At 51.9% G+C, this 13353-nt stretch overlaps 5 protein-coding genes across 5 annotated transcripts; 3 read left to right on the top strand and 2 right to left on the bottom strand.

Annotated features, from left to right (window-relative positions):
• The first annotated feature begins 460 nt into the window (after positions 1 to 460).
• Positions 461 to 2641, top strand: K460DRAFT_361515 (uncharacterized protein). Its single transcript, XM_040932476.1, has 2 exons — positions 461 to 2205; positions 2263 to 2641. The coding sequence occupies exons 1-2, from the start codon at positions 658 to 660 to the stop codon at positions 2290 to 2292; spliced, it is 1578 nt and encodes a 525-aa protein (XP_040793307.1). The 5' UTR covers positions 461 to 657; the 3' UTR covers positions 2293 to 2641.
• A 1553-nt stretch (positions 2642 to 4194) lies between these two features.
• Positions 4195 to 6335, bottom strand: K460DRAFT_361511 (uncharacterized protein). The gene is made up of 3 exons (XM_040932475.1): positions 6025 to 6335; positions 5870 to 5975; positions 4195 to 5747 (listed from the first exon to the last, which is right to left on the bottom strand). Exons 1-3 carry the CDS (start codon positions 6136 to 6138, stop codon positions 4318 to 4320), a joined length of 1650 nt encoding a protein of 549 aa, XP_040793306.1. The 5' UTR covers positions 6139 to 6335; the 3' UTR covers positions 4195 to 4317.
• Positions 6336 to 6678: 343 nt separating this feature from the next.
• Positions 6679 to 7579, bottom strand: K460DRAFT_361508 (translation initiation factor eIF-5A). The gene is made up of 4 exons (XM_040932473.1): positions 7466 to 7579; positions 7058 to 7324; positions 6874 to 7006; positions 6679 to 6822 (listed from the first exon to the last, which is right to left on the bottom strand). The coding sequence occupies exons 1-4, from the start codon at positions 7481 to 7483 to the stop codon at positions 6755 to 6757; spliced, it is 486 nt and encodes a 161-aa protein (XP_040793305.1). The 5' UTR covers positions 7484 to 7579; the 3' UTR covers positions 6679 to 6754.
• A 150-nt stretch (positions 7580 to 7729) lies between these two features.
• K460DRAFT_302103 (Sac2 family protein) lies at positions 7730 to 10025 on the top strand. Its single transcript, XM_040929896.1, has 2 exons — positions 7730 to 8270; positions 8320 to 10025. The coding sequence occupies exons 1-2, from the start codon at positions 7787 to 7789 to the stop codon at positions 9873 to 9875; spliced, it is 2040 nt and encodes a 679-aa protein (XP_040793304.1). The 5' UTR covers positions 7730 to 7786; the 3' UTR covers positions 9876 to 10025.
• Positions 10026 to 10396: 371 nt separating this feature from the next.
• K460DRAFT_302100 (HET-domain-containing protein) lies at positions 10397 to 12414 on the top strand. The gene is made up of 2 exons (XM_040929895.1): positions 10397 to 11005; positions 11059 to 12414. Exons 1-2 carry the CDS (start codon positions 10584 to 10586, stop codon positions 12308 to 12310), a joined length of 1674 nt encoding a protein of 557 aa, XP_040793303.1. The 5' UTR covers positions 10397 to 10583; the 3' UTR covers positions 12311 to 12414.
• The last annotated feature ends 939 nt before the right edge of the window (positions 12415 to 13353 follow it).

Genomic DNA, 13353 nt, shown 5'->3' with positions numbered 1-13353 from the left:
AAGAGGGCACCTCAGCGCGTAGGGTATTACCAATGGATGTGTGGAGTCAAATGCGATCACCTGCAGCGCAGAGGGGCTGGGACGGCATAGAAAATCAAGTTCGATATAACAGCCGAGCGAAGAATGCATGTCATAGGTGTGATATTTGTGCTCGTGCACAGAGGCTTATGAACGGCTATATGGCCGCCGAGGAGGAGCAGTGAACATTTATTAGATAGCAGCAGAGAGGGAACAGCGCCAGAAGTAAATATGCCGGGGAATTCAGGTTAAGTGCAAGACAGGATAGAGTAATAAGCACGCCTATTAAAGCATTTGCAAAACGGACCACATTGCCAGGGAGAAGTTATGCGTGGTGAATTCCGGTCCTGTGCTGAATCTAGGTCCTAGCTCCCTCCTCACGCGCTACCGTACCCACAACCGCGTACCGCGAACCACCTACCTCTCTTCCTTTGACCGTGTACGCGACCTGCAATTGACCTCATGGCCTCTTCTCTCTGACCTCGTCTCTCTCCTTACACCATCTCCCCTCCACGCTCGCTAGCCCAGCATCTGCACCTGCATCCGGCGCTTCAAACGTCTCCTACGAGACACGTCCGCGTTGCCCTCATAGACGTCGACACGCTGTGCTTCGCGTCCTAGGACCCCGAGACACACACCATGGACTTCAGTCCGGGCAAGACGCTGCAGCAGTCGCTGGTAGAGTCAACAGAATCACAGCCGGAGCTGGCTCGGAAGCCAACTCTGCTCCCCGCCTTCGACGACGGGGCCTTCTCCTCGTCGCCATTCCCGCGTCCGCGATCCTCGAAGCGCAAATTCGACCAAGACTCTCCCACCTTCCCCAAGCAAGAGCTCAAGTATTACTATCCAACACCAGTCCCTACCTCCTCCACGGGCATACTGCTGTCGTCGTCGCCACGCCACTCTCGACCGGGCTTCGATCGCCCCGTGTCTGCCCTATCAGAGCGGACCCCACTAGGGGCCGTACCGACTGTGGACCTTTCAGCAGACGGCACAATATGTCGTATGGGACGTTCATCGAATTCTGCTCACTACCAGCTCTCTACCAATCGCCTTATCTCACGCGTCCACGTCCAAGCCGCGTATCACGCGCCAAGCACGTCTTATCCCCATGGGTACATCGAGGTCGAGTGCTTGGGATGGAATGGAGCGAAGATCCACTGCAGAGGGCGTGTATTCGAGCTGAGCAAGGGCGACACGTACATGTCGGAGAATCCAGAGACGGAGATTATGTTGGATGTTCAGGATACCCGCGTCATGATCGCTTGGCCAGCCCTCTCCGCACGGAAGCTGTCGTGGGATTCGGAAGAGGAGGGCATGCCTACTCCTACACGCGCACGACCTCAGGACAATTTTGACTCCAGTCCTCCTATCGTGCCTCGTTCACCAGTATCGCAGAGCCCTATCCGCGCCCCTGTCTTCGCCGGTCTCGGGCTCACCGCCCAGTCAGGACCTGTTCAGGTATTTGAGGATGCAGACGCTAATGCGGAGGGTTCTCATGTGGAAAGCCCAGACGCAGCTGAAAACACTTTCATCCACCCTACCGTCCCAAGCTCTAGACCCAGTCAGGAGGCTGATGCTCTGGACCCCAAAATGAGTGTATTGTCCTCCTTCGCTGCGGACGACTTTTCGGACAACGATGAGGAGAACGACCCTGTTGTACACTCCTTTGGACCATTCGGCCAGAACCTGCTCAGTGGTCTCGCTTCGTTCAACACTGCCGCTACGCCTACCCAGTCCAATACTCCACGTCTCCGCGCACCCCTGTTATCGCCTTCGCCCAAACGGCCATCCACCGAATCTATACGCTTTAGAGAATCGCCAATCAAGAACCATGTCATCAATCAGCTAGCATTCTCTCGTATCCACTCCCAGCCTCTGTCCGTCATCCACAGCAACCTTCCCGCTGAACTGAGGGCATGTGCCGCCAAGAGCACCGAAGGCAAGAACTCGGATGATGGTGACTCGACACCAGTCCCTCAGCTCTCAAGAGCGGATCTCAAAAGGATCCTGGATGAAACCCCATGTGTTGGCGAGATTCCTCGCGCTGGCAAGGACGCTGCTGGCCAGCCGCTGGAGAATGAGTTCTATTATGTTCCAGAGATGGACGCCAATCAGATGAGGCGAGAGACCATCACTGCCGGCACGCGCAGCACTGGTCTGCGGTCTGTTAGGAAGACGCACAAGGTATGTCGTGTACCCACTTCTGCTCCAGCTTGGGGGAATACTGCTAACGAATCACAGCAATATTACTGGAAGAAGCCCCGCGTCTGAGTAGCTCTCGAGTTTCCAACGTACCAACGACCTCCGACAACCCCTATCGATATCTGCATCGCCGCCGCAGACATGCCCGAGGCCCTCCTCGCTACAGTATGAGGTTGTCTTCAGTCACCGTGAACGTCGCCGAAGACAACACCATAGTTCCATTTCAACCTTTCCTAGTATTTTTGCATTGCATAGCGAGGCGTAACGATACCATTTCACCAGCTTTCTCTCATACTCCAGAGTCTCGAACTTTCTTCTTCGTTGGATATATGTACTATCATCTTTCTCTAGTTGGGCAGGGTTATGATGCATTGTCCCTCTCTGTTGGGCCGAGACGGTGCATCTGATTGATGGAGCTTTTCGTAGCTATGCCCTTTATGGGCGCTGTTGGTAAGTGTTACTAACATTGGATCTTTTCATGCATTGTATTGACTGGGACAGGATCACTTCGATCCATGGCTATCGCCGCCTTCTTGCCGTCGAGCCGCTGTTTTGGAGATACTGGATAAGGAATGAGATGAATACCTGGTGGAAAAGCGATTTTTGGTTAAATGCCATGTGCCTGCGCATGAGCTGCGATATGAGGCATGGATATATGTCAGAGTAAATGTAGCGTTGTTTAGTGGCCAATATAAATGTTCTCGTCATGTGTATAGTATCATTGCTTCGTTGTTGTAAACAATTTGATCAACTGAAGAGGTCATTTCACATCTCCAAATCCAGCCGTCTCGGTTCGATCCTCACGATGACTCTTGGCTACATCGAATATCGTACGCTGTTATAGGTTTATTCCATAAACGCTCAACATAATAAAAAAAGTGCTTGTTTGGTTCGACTTCGGGAGACGTGAAGAATGACGTAATGCAATCGCGATCATCGCACGCCATCACGTGATCCCGATCATCCCACTCAGAACGTACAGGTTGCATGACTGACAGGCACCGAGGTGGCGGTCTCAAAGTGGGTGGTGTTTGAACTTGAATCGATTCACTCTACATATCCGTTTCTTTCATGAAATGCCGAACCCGAGTGATAAGCACGCCAACCGTGGAAAGATGCACGTGCCGTTGAAGGTCCTTGCCCTCATATCCATCGCATGCATTCGTCCCATTCGTACCACCGACCCGACTCGCCAGACGCCAGTATGAGCGAATAGTTTACTTGAGCTTCTTCTTGGGGCGGAGCTGGTTGGTGTGACCGCACTTCTTCTTGCGCTGCTCATTGTTAGCCGAGTTCTCAACACTACCATTCATATTCCATCCACACTATATGTCGCCATCAGGTGGATGGGAATTACTGGGAAACGTACGCAGTTGACAGCCCTCGGTGGTAGGCGCGCATAGCACTTGCGGCAGATCATCTTGTCGCAGTTGTACTTGGAGGCAAGGGCCTTGAGCGATGGCTCGATGATACCACCACGGAGACGGAGGACCAAGTGGAGAGTCGACTCCTTCTGGATGTTGTAGTCGGAGAGAGTGCGGCCATCCTCGAGCTGCTTGCCGGCGAAGATTAGGCGCTGCTGGTCCGGGGGAATGCCTTCCTTGTCCTGGATCTTGGACTTGACGTTGTCTAATCAAGAAGTCAGCCTCCGTTTCTGATTCCCTGTGATGCCACGGTCGAGGGCATTGCGCAGCGTATGAATGCGGTGGCGGGTTGTGGAAAGCGTGTGCGTACCGATGGTGTCAGAGGACTCCACCTCGAGGGTGATAGTCTTGCCCGTCACTGCAGAAAATAATCAGTATCATGCCGGCGAGAGTGCATTTGTGTAGAGCAACATACGGGTCTTCACGAAGATCTGCATGTTTGCGGTGTTGCTGGATCCTGTGTCGAAGTTCGTCGTGGGTTGAGGTTGCCAAATTGAACGTGGTGTCGCTTAGCGAAGTGCGTCACGTGAACCATTGGCGCTAGCCACCTTCACCATTAATCCCTGCCCACCGTCGGCGCTAGCTCGGATGTAAGGGTACAATGAACAGTTCAGTTGGTAATGAGTAACTACGGCGGTGGTTGTCTACATAGTGCTGCACTAGTTTTGCCTCAGCTATCAATCTCCATATCGTTGGCCTTTTGCCGCCTCATCTGCTTCCTCCGCCATTGCTCGATCCTCGCCTCAGTAGAGAAGACTGCCATAACGAGCATACTCATCGACAGCCCTACTAGCTTCGCAGCCTCCTCGAAGAAGGCGTTCGCCTGCTCAGGGAGATCTTGCTCTTTCTTCCACACCCGATATCCTTGTCCCGGTCTCAGGGTTGCCATCTCGGCCGCTTCATTCCCCATGGTGGGCGCTGAAATCATAGCACCATGTACCGCCTTGACCACATCTAATTTATCCTGGAACGACAGTCCGTCAGACAGTTGATCCGCAGTGTGCTCTCTTTTGCCATCAATAGGAAACATCTCGTATAGCGCATTGCGAAATTCGTCATTATCCTTCGTTCGCTGTACCTCTGCATCGTCGAGATAGGTGTCGGCATAAAAGTCGAGGTACTGATCTAGGTGATCGGATCGCATAGAGAAGACGTCCTTATCTTCGAGCTTCATCAACTCGTTAGGTGTGAAGCGCTCGACACCCCCTCGCTGCTTCGCCTTGGCAAGCTCCATCTGCCTGCACCAAACCTTCCAATCCAAAACGGTCGAAGTGGGTTCCGAAGACGATATGGGGCAGCATTGTTCGCCGTCCAAAGGGTACAGTAGCTTGACGCATACAATGAGACACCCAATGAGCTGTCCCTCGGGTAGATATCGGATCCCAAGCCTCTTGTTGCCGTTTTGATGTAACACGAAGTCGTGATCTAGTATATGGCTCAGTCGAATCGTGGCATCGTACAGCTCCAGAGGTAAAGCAAGCTCTTTGAGGTAGCGGAAGAGAAGTAGCGGGACGTTAAGCGCCGGCCATAGAATCCCATGGTCTTTCTCGAAGCTAATCTGCAGATCTGTAACCGTAGTATAGAAGCGCTTGTATTTGAAAAACGTGTTCGGGTCCAAGACAGCATGATATGGTGGTGGTAATCGGTCTCTCATAGTGAGTGGAATATATTTTATCGCCCTCCTATAAGGCATCTTGCCGTCGGTAACCCATGCATAGATATCACCGGGCGTAATCGGGAGTCGCAGGGTCAGGATACCCAGATAGCATAGCGCAAGGCAGTCATTGAGATTGGGCGCGCCGGCGAGCTTCCTGTCTCTTCCTTGTGGCCTTTTATGTAGGCCGCGCTCGTTGTCCGTTGTTTCGCTGTCCTCGCTTTCCAAGGTACTGAAGACCTGGGACTGAGACTGCGAATCGGACTCTGCGTTGTTGCTTGCAATCTTGTCGCCAAATTGCGCAATGCGCAAAGCCCAGAGGTCGAAGACGACTGTCTCAAGTTCAGCCGGAAGACCCTTTTCTTGTACTAAAAACCAGATTTGATGTCTCAGGATAAGCTGTACGGACTTCAGATACAGATCGAAGGCTCGTCGGCCACTAAAATCTAGATTCCAGGTCAGCTTCGAATACAGTGGCAAGAAGTGTTCCAGTAATTTTCTGAGCGATTCCCGCCGAATATGAGGTCTGGAAGTCACACCGCCGCGCAAATTACAACAATGAACGTACTTTTAGCTACCCGCTTCTCGCTCTCACCGGCATCTCTCTTCTTGCGCGTGATCGTCCTGGAAGCATTCGTGGAGAAGTCATCGTCGTCATCTCCGCGCACCAATCCCTACTCCTATTAGTGACTGGGTTCTATTTCCACTTTTTTCAACTCTCACGTGCTGCCGATGTCCATTCTGGCAGTACAGAAATCCATCTTCGCCCTCCTCGTAGCTTCGCGATCGGCAGTTTTCGACGCCACAAATAGGGCCCTTGGTCGGCCGGTTCTCCATCTTGGTGGCTGCTGTTCACGTCTTCGTCTTCACTTGGCATGAACCCATGTTCAGCGCCTAGTGTTGATGATCGTCGCGCGATACAGTCTTCCAAGGTTGAAGGATCTGACAACTATTGGCAGATGAGTTGTTTAAAAGGTCAACTGGGTGGGAGATCTTCGCATTGAGCGACCAATAGGGAGTGACTGGGGCAGGGCTTATGGTTTGGTAAAGAACATCACGATGGCTCGAAGTTGCACAAAATTGAGGTTCGCCTTCCACTAGCGCGAAAACGGAAAATCGCACATTCACCGAGATTTTCGCCAATGAGGAACTCGGCATATGCCATAACATCATCATCGCCTTTATTCATTGCCGTTAGGGATATATCTAAAGGGAAACGAGTCGTAATACGTTTCCCACACATGGCAATGCAAAGAACCCAAAACCGTCCGAAGAACCTTGAGCATTAGTCGCCAGTAGTGCAGGCGAAACCGCGCTGGAGAATGCCGAATTGTCGCTTGAGCTGCAACTTCACATAAAAGAGTATGCAAAGAGTGTCACAGCCTTTCTCGTAGTCCATCAGCAGTGCGCGCCTTGCCTCTTGCTGACAGCCTACGTGTCCAACGGAACGAATCTAGACCTTAGGAGCCTCCTTAGCATCGATAGCGGACTCCTCGCCCATAGCAGTAAGGACGATGACGTCTAACGCGATGTTAGCAATGTTACCGAGCGTGATCTATGGGATTGACTCACTAATGTCCTTGCCGTCCTCGGTGAAGAGCTTGTGGATCTTCTCACCAACTTCACCATCGGGGATCTTGACATCGTCCTTGGTGGTGCCGTCGTCGGACATGAGGGAGAGGAAACCATCATCGGTGACGTCGAGCTAGTCCGCACTGTTAGCTGTGGCTGATTGCACAAGTATCGCGTTACTTACGAGCTGGTACTCCTGGCGGCGGACGTTGGGGACGTTCATGTTGTGGGTAGAAGGGCAGAGTTCTTCCAACTTCTTCGAGGTGAAGATGTCGATGGCAACCAAATGGACCTTGGCGTGGCCGTGCTTGCCGGTCTTGGAGGTGGTCATCTCGACGATCTTGCAAGGGCGGTTCTTGATGACGACGAAGCCGTTCTTCCTCAGAGCAGAGCACTGCATGGGGAAAGTGGTAGAGGCACCGGCATCGGCGCTCTCGAAGGTGTGCTCATGCTGCAGAATATATTGTCAGTTTATGCATTGACGGGAAGCGCAAAGTGTAGCATTTGACTTGATGCCTGGGCGCAAAGGGCAATGAGAATCGATAAGGTGGGGTAAGAGAGCACATGCGGGGCTATCATGCGAGAGACGTACCTGCGCGTCGTCCGCCATGGTGTTGAATGAGAGTAGGATGCGACGGTGAGGAGGTGCTGTATTCGGGTGGTTGGACAGGGAGCGCTGGCGTGGGAGACGGTCCTTAGAGGAGATGGAGAGAAGTCTGCGTGTCTGGATTTTGATTTTGGGTAGGCGCGAGGGGCAAAGCCGCGCTAGTATGCCCCTGTCTAGCGTCGGAGAAAACAAACGCCGAGGCTTCTTGTGTGCAGCGCCCGTCGTCGTCGACCTGTCCTCGAAGTCCATCTCGGTGTTTGATGTTCAAAATGCGCCCTTGAACTGACTGCGACTCTGACAGAAAGCATGTGGGGCCTAGACAGGCTTTCCGCCTACTCCACGCCCTCTGGAACGCCCCCGCCACGCCGCGACTCGTACTCCCCTGCTCCACGAAGGGGTTATCCGCCCTCAGGGCCTGGTCCTTTGCCTCAAAGACCAGGACTAAACCCACGATCATCTTCACTATCGCTTGTGTCGCCTAACTCCTCGAGTACAAGCTTGCCTAATACTGCACGGCCTCCTAATGGCGCACCACGCAGACGGCCGGCAGGAGGACCTTACTATAATGGCCCAAATCCCATACAGGTGTTAGAGTCGATAATGGGAGGACCGACTCGCAGACCTATCACTGCACATCGGGATGCGAAAGGTGACATACAACAAAAGCCAGAGGTAGTAGACGCGGACATTGATTTTGGAGGGCTGAGCTTGCACGACTTCATAGAAGAAGCACCCGAGCCACGGCAACACACATCTGTACATACATGTAGCGCGCAGTCAGTTGACGAATGTACGTCTTTATACATTTCCTCCACGCTTTTTGCTCATTCTTCTTGCAGATGATAACGAGAAAGACAAGTTTGAGGACCTTCACAAGTCGATATTAGCATGCGATGAGGTGTTGAAGTCGGTTGAAACGTACCTCACAAACTTCCAAGCAGATCTTGGCGCAGTATCAGCGGAAATTGAGTCTCTCCAAAACCGTTCCGTAGCACTGAACACGAAACTCGAGAATCGCAGAGTAGTAGAGAAGCTATTAGGCCCCGCGGTGGAAGATATCAGCATAGCACCAGCCGTCGTACGCAAGATTGCAGAAGGCCCCGTCGACGAGGGCTTTGTGCGCGCCCTTGCAGAAGTGGAGAAACGGTCCAAAACCATAAATGCGAAAGCAAAGGAACAACCCGATCTGAAAGCCATCAAAGACGTGAAGCCACTACTGGACGACCTCATACATCGAGCCGTCGAACGAATACGAGACTACATAGTAGCTCAAATTAAGGCTATCCGGTCACCCTCGATCAATGCACAGATTATCCAACAACAAGCTTTCCTTAAATACAAGGATCTCTATGCTTTCCTTGCGAAACACCAGCCCGACCTTGCGCAGCAGATCAGCCAGGCTTACATTTTCACTATGCGCTGGTATTACTTGAACCATTTCACCAGGTACCGAATGGCGCTCGAAAAGATCAAGGTCCATGCAATGGACAAGTATGATATACTAGGCGAGGATGCCAGTGCCAGAAGAGGTGGGAACTTACTGGGACAGTCACGCAATGCACCAGTAACCTATGATGCCTTTTCGCTTGGCCGACGGCTTGATGTTTTGAAGAGTCCCTCCGTCACCGCTTTAACAGCCCACGTTGCTGAAGAGGAGAAGTCTGCCCACTACCTCGAAGTCCCCTTCCGAAATTTCAACCTCGCTCTTATCGACAACGCGTGTTTTGAGTACACTTTCATCTCGACGTACTTCGCGCCGACGCAGAATTACCACGCCATATCTCGTACATTCGCATCAGTCTTCGAACCCACAATAGCAGTTGGTCAAGCGGTTACCAAGTCCCTTGTCGAGACGACTACAGATACACTCGGCATCCTTCTTTGTGTGCGTCTCAACCAGCACTTTGCATTCGAGCTGCAACGGAGGAAAGTCCCGACAGTAGAAGGCTACATCAACGCGACAAACATGCTACTCTGGCCACGCTTCCAGCAGGTGCTCGACATGCACTGCACCTCCCTACAAAAGCTCACCTCATCCCTCCCAAACCGACCATCAACCGGTGCAGCCCTCCTTTCTTCAGGCTCTCACAACGCAGCCTCGACAGCGCCGACGCCGCTAACGCAGAAATTCGCCAATCTACTTCAAGGGATCCTCGCGTTGTCGTCGGAGGCGGGCGACGATGAGCCCGTGAGTGTGTCGGTGGGAAGACTGAGGAGTGAATACGAAGCCTATCTTACGAAGCTGAGCAAGAGCATCAGCGATACGCGGAAACGGGAGCGGTTCCTCTGTAATAATTATAGTTTGATATGTACGATATTGGCGGATATCGAAGGCAAGCTTGGAGAGGATGTGAGGGATCATTTCGAGGCGCTGAGGGCTGCTTTTGACAAGTAGTTGGAACACGAGAGGTACTATGTAGGCTTTGAAATGCATTCCCAGCAAACTGGGGCTGATTTCCTTTTGCTCTAATCTCGCGTGGGCCTCAAACACACTATTACATCTAACTCCTACAAATCATGGACCTTTTGTTGCGTTCTCAGCGGCTTTCAAAATTCATTTCTGGTATTTTATCCTTTCGCAAGATGCTTGTTCGACTGACTTGAACATATTTCTGTGCCTTGCCTTGGTCGGCATTTGGCATAGGACTCCTAACGCACTACAAGGTCAAAGGTGGTGTTGTCGATGTTCGCCCCATGTCAACTACCAATCAACAATGGAGAAGCGATAAATATCGTGTTCTACCAGGCCGACAAACACAGCCACCATGCAAACCTAGCCGAGCGAAGCACATGCATGTGCATTCGAAAGGCGTCCTCGTGTCGCTTTCATGCTCATTGGACGCCCATGCTACTTGCACAGCCTTCAACACTCAGGCTCGCGGTCCGTGACCCTGGTCATCAAACACTATCGGTCCCACGGCTAGGAACCGTTTCATTATATGGTGGCCTACCGCCATCACCATAGTCCTTCTGACAGGGACTACGTACGCTGGAAAATTCTTTTTAACATAAATGCTCGCAAAAAAATCCTTGAGCTACTTTTCAAACCCTGTGATTCTCAAGTCGTTAAGATTCCAGTTACACAAATACTCCCTACTCCAGTATGGTGGGAACAAAGCAACCAGCAGACCAATACCGCCCGCCTCTAGATTCCCCTTCGAGCTCTGTCGACGACACTGGAGATGCAGATACCAGTGCTGGAGTTGGAATCCTAGCTGAAGCAGGTGGTGCGAGCGCCCGTAGTAGTGACAAGAGGCCACAAACGAGTATGGAGCATGCGGCTCGAGCTAAGCGTTTGACAATCAGTGCACATGCTCCTAGCAACCCCTCTGAGCTTGATGCGGTAGAGCTATCTGTGAGTGGTAGCTCAAAGGGGGGTGAGGACTTGTGCGAAGAATGCGCTACCATCTGCTTTGATGAGGAGACAATCATGTCGCAGATGTCCTCCCTCCAGTCGTCGAAATATATCCATGGGTTTGTAAAGCTGGATGAGAAGTGTATGCTTTGCGATTTGTTTCGGAAAACGTAAGTCCGCTCCGTCTCTGGATGCGGTTGTGCTAGCTAATTGATTTGCTTAGAATCGAACACTATAAAATTACAGGCCCCACCGGAAGCCATCCATTCTACTGCATCGAGGCCATAAGATTCGATGGCGTCCCGGGTGTCATGTTGAAATTGTCGCAATTAAAGGACTTGGGGAAATCTGGATGGCTCCTCTTCGGCTCCAACAGTGCCTTTCCTGGCGCTGAGCGGTTGTTCGCACGAGATATTCAGTCAGATAAAATCAATTGGGCCGCTGTGAAACAGTGGTTGCAGTACTGCGACACGGAGCACGAAGATAGCTGCGGATCGGTGAAAATGATGCAACTCCCTGGTTTTCGGGTAATTGATTGCACGACTCGGAGAATCGTGGAGGCGCCGAAGGAGTGCAAATTTGTTGCACTGAGCTATGTCTGGGGCTCTGATTCTTCACCAGGTTTGCGCCTGAAGCTTCCAACAAAGGTTCCGCTGTTGATCGAGGACGCTATAACATGTACAAAGGCGATTGGTCTCCGTTATCTCTGGATCGATCGGTACTGCATCGATCAGGAGTCCGGTGATTCCAAGCATACTTTGATCCGGAATATGGATCAGATATACTCGGGCGCAGCAGTGACAATCATCAATGTTGCAGGAACAAGCTCGCATAGTGGTCTGCCTGGGGTCTCGCACACAACTCGACGTCCACTTGCATCTGTCTCCGTTCACAACAAGAGCACAAGTCTCAGGTTGTTGCCGAACAGCAGAGCAGAAGTAGCAGAAAGTAAGTGGTCGACGCGCGGTTGGACTTACCAAGAAGGCCTTCTTCCTCGCCGTCGGTTGGTTTTCACTTCATCGCAGATCTATTTCCAACGTTTGGAAATGCATTCCTGTGAGGTGTTACCTATTCACTTTCTTACCAGAGATACAACAACAACATTCGGACGTGCGTTGGGGCGAAAAATGCGCGTGTTTCCTTCTCTAAGTCGAATGGCGTACGCTGACACAGTAGAACTGCGCATCGAGGAGTACCTACAGCGAGAGCTATCGTATGAGTCGGACGTGCTCAATGCGATCATGGGTATACTCCGGCACATATGTGTCCACTTCTGGGGCCTTCCTATCGATTCTCCAAGACGCTATTGTCCCCGAGCATTTGGTGCCAACGAAGGCTTCCTGGCAGCTCTGATGTGGATACCAGAGGCCGAGGGATCGAAGTTGGGAATCAGTAGGAGAGCAGGGTTCCCTTCGTGGAGCTGGGCTGCGTGGAAAGGTATCACAGGCATTGGAAAGACGTACTTGCTATACTAAAAACCTTGATGTCGAGGTAAAGATTCGAGATCAGACCGGTCGGACGTGGAGCATGGCCGAGTATAATGAAGAGATGACGCAAAAAATTAGTATATATCGCTTCGACCCTTGCGTGTACCTTACTGGCTGGATAACTCACGTGTATTTCCGGCCCATGCAACGGTACTTGAAGAAGGATGCTGCAATGTTAGCATCGGACAAGTGTATGTTGGTACACGCCTACGACAAGTCCAACAAGCACAAAGTTACGGATGCGACAATCTTGACGGGCTTACCGTTGAACGACTCCACCGGAAGCTTACAGTCAATCTTTGACCGCCCTTGGCCTGTTCTACTCTTCGTTGGCACAGAGAGTGATATTGCAGGTGGTCTTGTCTTGAAACCCCTCGAGGGCGATCGGTACGAGAGGCTGGGATTGCTTTCCTCCAGAGCCTGTAAAATCATGAGTTGGACGAGCACAAAACACAAAGCCCGTTTCATGTGCATAGAATATTCATCCTATGAGACTTGGGGGTTAGAATGCGATAGGCGCACTATCCGACTAGTTTGATCATCTCTGCAGTAGTTAGCAAAGCAATTTTGACCAAGTCATGGTAGTGAGCAACTTCACCTATCCCACGCTGAGGGAAAAGCAAGGCAAATCGTGAAGGTGGCCGTCGTCCGTGCAGCATCGAGGGGCGCCATGGTATGCAAGTCATTAGCTGGCAGACAGATGCGCACAAGCGTACTGTGGAGAAGTCTGAGGCGAACGAAGCGAACCTGGGGTATATCGATAAGTGATGAACAATTTACGGCGCCACTTGAATTGGTAACCCCGAGCGATGTCCAGCGGAAGGAAAATGGAATCTTCCGTGGCAGTCTCGACCATGGCCGATGCCGTCTTTGTCAGGTCCAGGGGCGGTGGCAAAGGTACCGCCAACAGAATCAGGTCGGCAAGTTGGGAATGGGAATGGGAACCAGTGTGGAGCCTCCGCTGGCAGCCGTAGCGTCATGGCGCGAATAGTGTCCGGCTTGAAGAGGTGGTGCCCAGGTGGTTCCGCTCT

The sequence above is a fragment of the Cucurbitaria berberidis genome (assembly GCF_010015615.1).
Source record: "Cucurbitaria berberidis CBS 394.84 unplaced genomic scaffold K460scaffold_1, whole genome shotgun sequence".
NCBI lineage: Eukaryota > Fungi > Ascomycota > Dothideomycetes > Pleosporales > Cucurbitariaceae > Cucurbitaria > Cucurbitaria berberidis.
This window is presented reverse-complemented; position numbering and strand designations above follow the sequence as displayed.

Excerpts from the sequence above, each read along its gene's own strand:
- K460DRAFT_361515 (XM_040932476.1), top strand. The coding sequence starts at position 658 with ATGGACTTCAGTCCGGGCAAGACGCTGCAGCAGTCGCTGGTAGAGTCA. Across the intron at positions 2,206-2,262 it reads CTGTTAGGAAGACGCACAAG|CAATATTACTGGAAGAAGCC; the intron begins GTATGTCGTGTA and ends AACGAATCACAG.
- K460DRAFT_361511 (XM_040932475.1), bottom strand. The coding sequence starts at position 6,138 with ATGGAGAACCGGCCGACCAAGGGCCCTATTTGTGGCGTCGAAAACTGC. Across the intron at positions 5,976-6,024 it reads AGAATGGACATCGGCAGCAC|GGATTGGTGCGCGGAGATGA; the intron begins GTGAGAGTTGAA and ends TAATAGGAGTAG. Across the intron at positions 5,748-5,869 it reads CGAGAAGCGGGTAGCTAAAA|ATTTTAGTGGCCGACGAGCC; the intron begins GTACGTTCATTG and ends CCTGGAATCTAG.
- K460DRAFT_361508 (XM_040932473.1), bottom strand. Across the intron at positions 7,007-7,057 it reads GCCGCCAGGAGTACCAGCTC|CTCGACGTCACCGATGATGG; the intron begins GTAAGTAACGCG and ends AGTGCGGACTAG. Across the intron at positions 6,823-6,873 it reads CGAGGACGGCAAGGACATTA|ACGTCATCGTCCTTACTGCT; the intron begins GTGAGTCAATCC and ends ACATCGCGTTAG.
- K460DRAFT_302103 (XM_040929896.1), top strand. The coding sequence starts at position 7,787 with ATGTGGGGCCTAGACAGGCTTTCCGCCTACTCCACGCCCTCTGGAACG. Across the intron at positions 8,271-8,319 it reads CGCGCAGTCAGTTGACGAAT|ATGATAACGAGAAAGACAAG; the intron begins GTACGTCTTTAT and ends TTCTTCTTGCAG.
- K460DRAFT_302100 (XM_040929895.1), top strand. The coding sequence starts at position 10,584 with ATGGTGGGAACAAAGCAACCAGCAGACCAATACCGCCCGCCTCTAGAT. Across the intron at positions 11,006-11,058 it reads TGCGATTTGTTTCGGAAAAC|AATCGAACACTATAAAATTA; the intron begins GTAAGTCCGCTC and ends TGATTTGCTTAG.